The 12555-nt window shown below is 45.4% G+C and overlaps 1 protein-coding gene across 1 annotated transcript; it reads right to left on the reverse strand.

The window, feature by feature from the left end:
* Nucleotides 1-2021: 2021 nt before the first annotated feature.
* On the reverse strand, nucleotides 2022-2411 carry LOC147970929 (uncharacterized). The gene has a single exon (XM_087523730.1). It carries the CDS (start codon nucleotides 2409-2411, stop codon nucleotides 2022-2024), a length of 390 nt encoding a protein of 129 aa, XP_087379856.1.
* Between the last annotated feature and the right edge of the window lie 10144 nt (nucleotides 2412-12555).

The raw sequence follows: 12555 nt of genomic DNA on the forward strand, positions 1-12555 counted from the left end.
TCCAGTCTTGCTGCTGTTGCACTCCGTCTTGGTCCGCGTGGCCTTGGGGTGGTTCCTCTTCTCCTTGGGGGTGCTCCTGATCCTCTAGGTGGTGTTCCTCTTCGTACCTAATGAGACATAGCGTATCTTGGTGAGATAGCAACAATGTTCCATTCGTATCCATATGCAAGCTAAGTAGGAAGGAGTTCACCTCGGTTTCCAAAGCACGTGCTCTAGCTCTTGTCATAGGTCCACGTGGGGCTTGATGTGTCGTTGTAGAGTCCATGGGGATGATGGAAGGATGCTCCGCATCAAGATGCCTTTCGATCCACTCAATACTATGCTCACTGCTTCAGCTGGGTGCAGGTTTATGAGGCCTTCGGTTGGATATGGGAAACCAAATGTACAATGCAATGGAAAGTGTTCTTATGGTTGTTGATGGCTGATAGATTGAACACTAGGAATATGCTCAGAAGAAGACATTACAAAATCCAGAACGATGACTACACATGCCTTCTCTGTCACCACCCACCTGAGGAAGACATCGTGCACCTCTTCTTTACCTGCCCCTTCAGTCAAAGATGCCGGGAAGCCCTTGGAATACAACGGCCAAATGACACTTGCAGGATGAGAATGTTGCATGATGGCAAAGACAGGTGGGCTCGGGAAATGTTCCTGGAAGTTTTTGCTGTGGCAGCTTGGGGGTCTGGAAAGAGAGAAACGACAAACACTTTAGAGGGATCCAGCCTTCGTTTGATTCTTGGAGGAGCATATTCAAGTTGGACTTTGCCATGCTGGTTCATAGATCGAAGCAAGAGCATGGTCCTTACATTTTATCCATAGGTAGCTCATTGTGATTCTTTGTATTAGCTGCTTTACCTAACCCCCTCCCTAATGTAACATGTAAAGATCTGGACACTCTAACCCCCTTCTCTCTTAATTTATTAATACAAAAGGCAGTGAGAGAATCTCACTGTCATCAGTTCTCAAAAAAAGAAAGATGAATCGGCTCAATGCAGCCAAACAACTGGTAAGCTTTTGTACATCATGCACACGCATATGGCGTTTCATTCGGAGAATTGCTCCAATCCTTTCTGGGTTTGCGTCGATCCCTCATTTGGAAACGAGAAAACTGAGTAACTTTCCGCCTGGGACTCCAAATGTGCACTTCGATGGATCGAGCTTGATATCATATCTTCTTAGGTTGGCAAATGTTTCAGCGAGGTCAGTCAGCAGGTCGGAACCTTTACGTGACTTGACCACGATATCATCCATGTATGCTTCCACGTTCCGACTGATTTGAGTGAGAAGGCACTTCTGAATCATGCGCATGAATGTGGCACCAACATTCTTGAGGCCGAAGGGCATGGTAATATAACAAAAGCACCCGAATGGGGTGATGAAGGCCGTTTTTATCTCATCGTGTCCATACAGTCGGATCTGATGGTACCCGGAATGCGCGTCCAAAAAGGATAAACGCTCACACCCCGCAATTGAGTCGAAAATCTGGTCGACGCGGGAAGAGGGAAGTGACCTCTCGGGCATGCCCGATTGATGTGCTTGAAATTGATACACAGACAAAGTGAATCATATTTCTTGGGGACCATGACGATATTGGCGAGCCACTCGGAGTGGTATATCTCGTGGATGAACTCAGCTGCCAAAAGCCGAGCCACCTCTTCGCCAATTGCCTTCCTCTTCTCCACGACAGACCGACGGAGGTGTTCCTTGATAGGTTTTGCTTTTGGGTCGACACGTAAACGGTGCTTAGCCAGTCCCCTGGGTACACCCGACATGTCAGATGGTTTCCATGCGAAGATGTCCCAGTTCTCACGGAGGAATTGGATGAGCGCTTCTTCCTATTTACTGTCGAGTGTTGTTGAGATGTGAGTCAGAGCAGCATTGGGGTCTTCCGGGTGAATGTTGACGGGCTTTGTTTCTCCGGCCGGCTGAAATGCGGACTCTGAAGCAGGCTTCTTAGCTCGCAACAAATCACTCGGATCTGCATTCTTCTTATATTCTTCCATCTCTACTGCTGCCATCTATTCGTCGGCAATCTTTGAGCCTTTCTGAAGACATTCCTCTGCTCTCTGCCGATTCCCGGTGACCGTGATCACTCCTCTGGGCCTTGGCATCTTCAAATGAAGATATATGTAACACGGTCGAGCCATGAAATGAGCATATGCGGTTTTGCCCAGAATTGCATCATATGCACTGTGGAAATCTACCACCTCAAACATCAACTTCTCCTTGCGGTAGTTCTTTGAATCACCGAAAACCACTTCAAGGGTGATCTGAATGAGCGAATCTGCTTTCTTTCCTGGGATGACTCCGTGGAATTGCATGTTGCTCTCACTGAGCTTGGACATCGGGATGTCCATCCCTCGGAGGGTCTCAGCATACAGAATTTTCAATCCACTGCCACCATCCATTATAACCTTGGTCAGTTGGGTGCCCCCGACGAATGGGTTGACCACCAATGCTTGCCGCCCGGGGTAGCAACATGCGCTGGGTGATCGGACTGTTCGAATGTAATGGGAGTTTTTGACCACTTCAAATACGTCGTGGTTGCCGGAGCAACCATGTTCACTTCTCTGTTGATAACCTTCAGTCGACTTTTGCTCTCTAAGTCAGCAAAAATCACCAAAGTAGCATTCACATTGGGGTAACCATCATCTTCTTCTTTCTCTTCCTTCTTATCAGAGTCCTTCTCTGGGGGCTGACCCTCTCTGAACTGCTGAATCATGAGCCAACACTGTCGAGTGGTATGCTTGGGTAGAATCAATGATGCGGAGCATCCCAAGGTCATCCCCATGGACCTACCATCGCCTCATCAAGTGCCTAGTGGACCCATGACTCGATCACGTGCAAGAGCTCTTGAAACCGAGGTGACATCTCTCCTCTCACAATTCCACTTCGATGCACATGAAGCATGGATACTACGTCATATGGACACTTTGTGCATACTCAGGTACCATGGAGAAGCTAAGGAGCAAGGACAAGAAGAAGAGGAAGATGGATGAGAAGATGGAGAAGAAGGAGGACCGGCCAGGACCGGACGTCCGGCGCCTGAAGCATCAGCCGAGCCCCAGCGAGCGGACGTCCGGTCCAGACTGGACGACCGGTGCCCCCGCACCCGAAGCAAACGAGCGGACGTCCGGTCCGGACCGAACGACCGGCGCCCCTACATCCGAACCAACATCAGCGGAAGTCCGACGTTTCCAGACATCCGGCACCCCCATCACAGAGCCGAACCAGCGGACGTCCGGAGGACACCGGACGACCGACCGATCCTGAGACATCGGACGACCGGCCACCAGCGGATGTCCGGTACCTGGCTGCGTCCAGATTTGGGCCCGAGGCCCATGTACCCCTACTTTCGCCCCCTTTTGCACTTAGACTATATATAGACTTCTCCTACCTCCTTTCTAGGGTCAGGAAAGGTTTAGCTCATATTTGTGAGAGAGCTTTGCTCATCCACTTGGTTACCTTCTCCTCGGAGATTTGAGCCTCCACCGGAGAAGATCCCCCAAGCGGATTCAAGACCTCCTTTTGGAGAAGAACGTCAAGACCTCCTCACGGAGAAGAACCGGCTACCCTTGTATCGTCCTTAGTTGTCCGTGGATTCGTGTATCATTCTATGTATTCGAGGATCTAGCCCATGTGTGACTTATTCGTGTCGGTTTAGTGATTCCTCTTGTGTCTCTTGTTGTTGATAGACGCAAAGGTGTCCCGATGTTTCGATGAGATGGTGGCTATCGTTTTCTGTGGGAGTCGACCTTGACGATCCGACTACGAACGTGTGAGACGTCGCGCCTTAGCAATCGCTAAACCAACTTCCGAGGGGTTATTGACCACGCCGGAGCACGATCAACCTGACCACAAGGGCCTGTTTCCTGCGAGCAAACGAAGAACAAGCAAGAAACTGAGATTGCAATCTGGATATTGCGAATATAAGATGAAAGCTTTATTGATCAAGGTGGGGTTCTGTGACGTCTTGGTCTGGTCGTTGGACACAAACGAAGTACGAGAAGTTGCAGCTATGGCGAACTTTTAATCTAAACAAAACCCCAGGAAAAAGCTACTAGATGGATCTACTTATATAGGAGCAAGGGGTGGCGGCCAAGGAGGTGGGAGGACGTCCCAAGGCAGCCTAAAACTAACCCTAGGTCGTACAAGGCTCATGGGCCCAAGTGGAGGTGATGCAACACCTTTGGGCTTGTAGTTTGACTCGGATTCTGCTGCAACGTCAGATTGTTTCGTCCGTAACTAAACGCTCCGGACGAATTTGAAGGTGAATCCAATTGGGTTGGAAAGAGCACGAAATCTAGTTTCCAACAAAAAAAGAATCACCCAATTCGGAGTCCGTATGAAAAAGTTGTTGGCGTTTTGAGTCAGGTATGTCTGTGCAGTCCGAATCTGAATCCAGAACGTGAGAGACTTGGACTCTATCTTCTCTTGGCCCAAAAGTGACGTGAGAGGACTTTTTGAACACAACCTAAACTTCTCCTTTTCCCTTATCTTCATATGTGGATTGTACAAATGTCCCATACACCTGCAATTAGACAAAACACAAAAGTGTGTGAAGTATTTTTGTTCTGGATAACATAAATAGATTATTGAATAGTTTGCATTAGAAATCACCTGACAAATATGCATGTATGCAATATTTTTGGTCGTATCCAAGGTATTCATGTCCTCATCATCCTCCCCTTTTTGAAAACAAAGCCGTCCTCGGCGTTGCTTAATCTGAAATATGGCTAACAAAAGAGACAAGGTGTACATGTTGTATATGTATATGTCATCCAGTTTAACTTCCCTTGATTTTTGCACGTATGACACATGTATACATGAGTAACTTTCATAGTTCATAAAAACTAAAGCCAAAAAATTATCACAAGAAGTAGATGGCATGAAAATATTAGAACTCAGTTTGCACATATAAGTGAAGCTCTTATTCATTTCAAAAGATTCGCAATGTTCATCCTTAAACCATCCCAACTTTGGTGAATAAACCTTACTTGCATAAAATTTACATGCTACAACATGCTTAAATAAGCAAACATGCAATAAGTCATTGGACACAAAATCATCACCAAGATTGGAGGCCATATCAAAATGATTAAACATTAGTTCTTTTGCATCAACAGTTAATTCAATGGGTGCACTCAAAATTGTTGATATTTCAGTTGTTTGATCACTCTCTAAAATAGGTGGTGTGCTCAAATCAACAGGTAACTCAATACATGACGCATTCAAGTTAACTAGGCATGCATCTTTCTCATGTGAAGTTATATCATCAATATCTTTACTGTTACCTTGTGGCAAAGATGTAGCTGATGTAGGTACAGACGTTGACAATGTACCATACCCTTGAGATGATACCGCGCTCATAATCCGAGGTGCAATGATGGAGGAACCCACCGGCGGTGGTGAGCATGAACTGGAATAGTAGTTGTTGTAGTCACCTAATGCATCCTCCTGTATCTGTCTCTCAAAGGTACAAGCACGGACATACATACCAGTAATGCAACGAGGAATATACTGAAATCTTGCCTGAATATCATGGTTCAAACCACCAAAAAATCTATTCATTGTATCATTCTCAGATTCTTCTATGTCACAATGATGCATATAAGATTTGAACTCTTGGTAGTAAGCATGAACAGTGTTGTTGCCTTGTTTAAATTGTTCAAATTTGCGAAGCAATTCACGACGATAATAAGGAGGGAAAAATTGTTGTCTCATTACAGCTTTCAAAACATTCCAAGTTGTGGGTTGGTTATCAATGTTTTTCTTACAATGTACACTCCACCAAACAGAAGCAAAATCAGTAAATGCTCTAGTGGCTGCTCGCACTCGCTCAAGTTCAGAAAAGTCATGGTGACTAAAAACTTGTTCTACTTCAAGCTCCCAAGCTAGATAAGTAGTAGGATTAAATCTACCCTCAAATGACGATAAAAAGATAACCTGACCATATGCTTGTGTGTGTTGTCCCAACTCTCGTGATGGTGAAGATGTGTCCGTCGTCCAAGAACTTCTATCTTCGGAACCTGTCATGATTAGTAGAAACAAGAAACAAAATTCAAGAATAATGTTCCTATGAACTACTAGGGTGTGGTGGTAAAGCGCTCACAGTAAAGCAAATATCAATATCTTACAAGTTCTTACCAAGCAGCAGGTGGTGACAGGCAACCAGCGGTGTCAAATAACTCTGAAGATTGTGTAAAGCGATTGCCAGGGGAACGTACGTATACACGGTGTAGAAATATGTGGAGCTGGGTTGGCTATATATGGTAGCAAAAGATTAGCAATAATCAATTCAGAGATGCGATGTTGAATAAACGATCAACGACGGTACTGTGCTGGTCCTAGGCTAGACCAAACTAGAGACGCGAGCCTAGAACACTAATGAGGTCACGTCTTAGCACAACTAGCATCAATGAAGGATACTAAGTAGCTCTGGACAGCAAGATATAAGTGAAGATCACAACGGTAGTAAAGATAATGAGGTGAAACAACAGCCAAGCAGGATATATCAACAACTTTGTCTCCAACTTTCCTCTGAAAAAGTTTGTGCTGATTTTTTTGTTTTTTTTTCTCTCTTTTTTTTCCTCACACTTTTTTTCTTTCTCTCCTTTTTTTTCTCTGACTTTTTTTTCTCCTTTTTTTTCTCTCGTTTTTTTTCTCTCTTTTTTTCTCCCTCTTTCCAAAACAAACTAGATAAGATGCAGATTGGATCAAGTGAAGATGTGAACGATCTCAACTATTATTATGACAATGAATGGTGGGTAGCACGTGGTGGAAATTGATGGATGGGTGGTGGACAGCGGAAGAGATAATGATGCAGCGGTGCCGTGACTAATGTGAACAGAACTCGAAACTCTAAACGAACTAGACACTAAGACCAGCAACTCGACACGACGATGCAACCGATAATTCAACTATGCAAGCAATGAAAAGAAAATTGCAAAGGCTCAGACTGGCTTGGACCAAGGATGAATAGATCTAACTCTTTTTTGTGGCTTTTTCTTGGACAATAGGTAAGAAAATAAATCTAATCTAGGAAAACTGGAAATTCTCACTGAGCAACCTGAAAACTGATACCACTTGATAGACGCAAAGGTGTCCCGATGTTTCGATGAGATATTGGCTATCGTTTTCTGTGGGAGTCGACCTTGACGATCCGACTACGAACGTGCGAGACGTCGCGCCTTAGCAATCGCTAAACCAACTTCCGAGGGGTTATTGACCACGCCGGAGCACGATCAACCTGACCACAAGGGCCTGTTTCCTGCGAGCAAACGAAGAACAAGTAAGAAACTGAGATTGCAATCTGGATATTGCGAATATAAGATGAAAGCTTTATTGATCAAGGTGGGGTTCTGTGACGTCTTGGTCTGGTCGTTGGACACAAACGAAGTACGAGAAGTTGCAGCTATGGCGAACTTTTAATCTAAACAAAACCCCAGGAAAAAGCTACTAGATGGATCTACTTATATAGGAGCAAGGGGTGGCGGCCAAGGAGGTGGGAGGACGTCCCAAGGCAGCCTAAAACTAACCCTAGGTCGTACAAGGCTCATGGGCCCAAGTGGAGGTGATGCAACACCTTTGGGCTTGTAGTTTGACTCGGATTCTGCTGCAACGTCAGATTGTTTCGTCCGTAACTCAACGCTCCGGACGAATTTGAAGGTGAATCCAATTGGGTTGGAAAGAGCACGAAATCTAGTTTCCAACAAAAAAAGAATCACCCAATTCGGAGTCCGTATGAAAAGGTTGTTGGCGTTTTGAGTCAGGTATGTCTGTGCAGTCCGAATCTGAATCCAGAACGTGAGAGACTTGGACTCTATCTTCTCTTGGCCCAAAAGTGACGTGAGAGGACTTTTTGAACACAACCTAAACTTCTCCTTTTCCCTTATCTTCATATGTGGATTGTACAAATGTCCCATACACCTGCAATTAGACAAAACACAAAAGTGTGTGAAGTATTTTTGTTCTGGATAACATAAATAGATTATTGAATAGTTTGCATTAGAAATCACCTGACAAATATGCATGTATGCAATATTTTTGGTCGTATCCAAGGTATTCATGTCCTCATCAGTTGTGTTTTCTCCCCGTTCTTCCCCGTGTTCTTCGTGATTTCCCCGGGATCCGCTCCTTTCGTGAAAGATCGGGCGATTAGGGTCTCTACCCTACATCATCTTGGTATAAGAGCAAGGTTGATCACGATTTCGGAGCCCCCCTCTTAGTTTTCTAGCTTGATTTTGTTGTTTTTTGTCCTAATCCGAAAATCCCCACAAAAATAGCCCCAAAATTTTTTCTTGTGATTTGTGAGTTTTGATGATGTTTTGTTGGTTTTGATCCGTGCATTTGTTGTGTTGCAAGTGGATCTAGCCTTCCCCACCATCTCCACCTCGAAATCCCTCCAAAATCAACGAAATCCACCCCAAAATCGCCTCCTGGATCTGAAATTTCGCGTTGACCCCGACCCCCGGACGACCGACGCTTTCCGGACGTCCGGAGCCCCTGGAACGACCGGACGTCCGACCTTACCGGACGACCGGAACCCCCTAACCCGAGCAGAATCACCGGATTTCTGACCCGACCGGACGTCTGGCGACCGGACGGCCGTTTTTCCCGGACGTCCGTAACCTTTCGGCTTCCACCACATCATCCGCTACACCACCATTCCGACTTTCGCAAACCTTTCCATTATCCCAACCCACACAACCGCTTACTCCGACACTTTTTGTCGCACTTGGTTTTGAGAATTTGAGTTGCAGTACCGTATCCTTTTGTGTTTCGGCTATCTAGGTACGGTTCGACATCGACATCACCGCTGCTCATTTTCGCCACGGACGCGTCATCAACAACGACCACCTCGACTACGACTTGGTATTCATGCCACCATTTTGACACCATACCGGAAGCAAGACCGGTAACCTCATCTTGGTATTTGGACATATCACTCTTGCCATTACATTGATAGCCATCATAGCCTTACTCCTTTGCGTTGCTTACCCATCGAGACTAGCCATTGAGTATTGCCGGCAACGTGACTTGTGCACATTAGTGATCATACATCCCATAGCATACATACTATCATCGTGTTGCATATCTCGGAATCATCCCTTGTGTCACAAAGTTGTCATCACATACATAATTGCTATCTTGGTCGTCAAGCATCGCATGAGAAAAGAGCTCAAACATCAAAGAGCCAAGCAAACTTTTAAGCCAAGAGAGAAGATAAGCAAAGAGCTTATAAGCAAGAACCATAGCATCATACAAAATTAAGATTGTCATACTTGGATCATATCTCCGGAACATCATACTTGGGATAGAAGTCGTTGCATTTTTGCTTAGTAGGTTGTGCACAAGTTCGTATCCGCCTATTGTGCAATCGTGCTAGCATCTCTCTAGTGTTGTGCAACAAGAGCATTTTCGTGGTTTCCACATTTTGGCTCACCTTTGGCTGCACGACCCCATTTATCTTTCCGTGTGTTGTGTTTCCGGGTTCCACATCTTGCTATTGGTCTACTTGTTGCATTTATAAGTCGTGGATCTTCTCCAACATTATGAATCTTGCTTACTTTGACATTAAAAATTGTGCCACCATCCTAACCAAGCTCCACCATAAGCTTTTACTTGTGTAGGTGTGAGAAACCGACGAGAATTCGTACCAATTGGGCTATTTCCTTGTCCTACATTGGAGTGATCATCGATTCACTTTCAACTTCGGTCAAGGTACATTTGGTATTCGTTCTTCTCTTTCTACCGCTCACATTTGTCTTGGAATGATGGATAGGCCAAGTACTTCTACCAACCCACTCTTCATGGAGCAAGACGACGACATGAACTCCTTCGTCACCAAGAGTCACCTCTTTGGTGCACAACGTGCTTTGCATCAAGAGCAACAAGCTATGAGTGAACGCATTGACAACCTTGCCGTCGACTTGTGACTTTCTGAGCAACGTACAAGGGACTACTTCGACCACAAGCTCGACGATCAAAAGCAAGAGAATGACGCAAGGATGGACGAGATTCGTGCTTTGTTGCTCAATCGCTCTTCTTCCACTTTAAGAAGGAGCCCTTCAAGTCGCCATTCCGACTTTACCCTCTCCGGCTCAAGTACACCGTCTTCAAACACTCTTCGACGTGCCGCGCGCAACGAGCGTCAAGCAAACCTCAATCCACTTCGAGACACTGACTCGCAAGAACATTGACGACGTCAAACCGAAGAACCCTTTGCGCTAGCTCGAGAACGGCAACAACAACGCCAACACGAAGAGGAAGAATGCGCGCGTCTACACCAAAATGCACAAGATGCCGAGGCTCAACGTCAAGAACAACAACTCTGTGACGCTCAAGCACTTGAGGCACAACGAGCTCTACGCGATTCGAGTCGAGCCGTTGCCGACAGAGGCCAACAAGCCCGTGAACAAGAGGAAGCACTCCGCGAAGAAATTCAAGAACGACGATTTCAAGCTCGCGTGCATCGTCAAGTTCCTCCTCGAGCTCGACAAGCTCCTACACAAGCTCGCCAAGACCATCAAGTTCATCGAGAGCATGAAGACAATGGGAAACCTCCGCGACAAGAGCAACACGAGGTTGACAACCCTCCGCGACAAGAGTACCACGAGTTGAACAATCATCTACAACATGGGCGTCATCATCCCCGACCCCAACACAATGAAGAGCAACGCTACGGCAATCTCAAGTTCACCATGCCCAAGTTCAATGGAAGCAACGATCCCGAAGAATACCTTTCATGGGCATTGAAAGTTGACAAGATCTTCCATTTGCACAATTATGAAGAAGAGAAGAAGATCGCGATGGCATCCCTTGAGTTCCAAGACTGATGAGGACATCAATACCATTGTTACACCCACAGCCCCTACTGTTACATATACTGGACCATTACTAGAGCTCGCGCACGCCAATTAAATTACCAGGTACTTTCGTTTCTTGGTAATGATTCTAATGTTCATGAGATTATGATGCTGCCTAAATTGGATACATTTGTTTTGCTTTCAAATGAAGGGCCTAGCTTGGAGAAGGATGAACATTGGAGCAAGAACACGCATGAAGTTGATGGCATGCGCAAGGGGATCAAGAACGGAGTTACAAGTGATGATTTCAGGACTTTGAAGCCGCCATAAGGAGTGCATGAAGCCATGGACGAAATATACAAGATGCCACTTCATAATATTCGTCCATAGGCTATTCTAGGTGCTGCGTCACCTTATTAATGGGCCAGGCCATGTAATTTCGAAATACTTAAGTATAGGCTATTTTTAGAGTCCGTATGTGTGGGGAAACAAGAGTTAGGGTTGGTTTCGGACCCCACCCTCAAGGGCCACGAAATTCCCCTCTCTTCCTCCATATATACAGCCCTTAGGGCGTCGTTTAGACTTTGGGTTTTGTTTAGATTAAAAGTTCGCCATAGCTGCAACTTCGCGTACTTCGTTTGTGTCCAACGACCAGACCAAGACATCACAGAACCCCACCTTGATCAATAAATCTTTCATCTTATATTCGCAATATCCAGATTGCAATCTCAGTTTCTTGCTTGTTCTTCGTTTTCTCGCAGGAAACAGGCCCTCGTGGTCAGGTTGATCGTGCTCCGGCGTGGTCAATAACCCCTCGGAAGTTGGTTTAGCGATTGCTAAGGCGCGACGTCTCGCACGTTCGTAGTCGGATCGTCAAGGTCGACTCCCACAGAAAACGATAGCCACCATCTCATCGAAACATCGGGACACCTTTGCCTCTATCAAGTGGTATCAGATTTCCAGGTTGCTCGGTGAGATTTTACAGTTTTTCGTAGATTAGATCGAGTCTGTTCTTCATACCTACAGTCCACGAAAAAGCCACACAAAAAAAAATTAGGGTTAGTTCATCATATCCGAACCAATCTGAGCCTTTGCATAATCTTTTTAGGGTTTTTGCTTTGTTGAATTTGCGGTTGCATCGTCGTGTCAAGTTGCTGGTCTTAGAGTCTAGTCTTTTAGAGTTTCGAGTTCTGGTCATAAGTTGTCACGCCGCCGCCGCACCATCTTCATCGCCCATCTATCACTTTTGCTTATCCGCCACCGCTCTGAATCCTTATCCATATACCACTACCAATCCGTATCCATATACCACCATCAATCTCTATCCATATACCACCACCGCTACCATATACCACCACCGCTGCCATATACCACAACCATATATCCACCACCAATCCGAGTTCTTCTCATATTAGGTTTGTTCTTGAGATCAATCTCAATTCCGATTCGTGTTTCCTTGCCTGCTTAGGTCTCGGAAAAAAAAAGAGTCTGGAGACCCCCGGGCAGTTTTTAGGCCAAAATTTTCACGGGCAAAAATATTTTTTTCCCTATCCTATTTTTAGCCTTTTCTGACTCTTTTGAGCCACGTGCCATCATAGTGATTTTTTGTCGCACTTTTTCGTCGTCGCTGCCCTGATTTCCGAAAAAAAGTGAAATTTTTTTTTCGTGCCCATCCTATCAGTTTGACGAGGGAAGAGTTTTGAGACACTCGCCATTATAGTAAATTTTCGAAAAAAAAGAGGAG

The sequence above is a fragment of the Triticum urartu genome, chromosome 5A, assembly GCF_056163025.1.
Source record: "Triticum urartu cultivar PI428250 chromosome 5A, HENAU_Tu73, whole genome shotgun sequence".
Classification (NCBI taxonomy): domain Eukaryota; kingdom Viridiplantae; phylum Streptophyta; class Magnoliopsida; order Poales; family Poaceae; genus Triticum; species Triticum urartu.

Coding starts and splice junctions, on each gene's coding strand:
- LOC147970929 (XM_087523730.1), bottom strand. CDS start 2,411: ATGGATGGTGGCAGTGGATTGAAAATTCTGTATGCTGAGACCCTCCGA.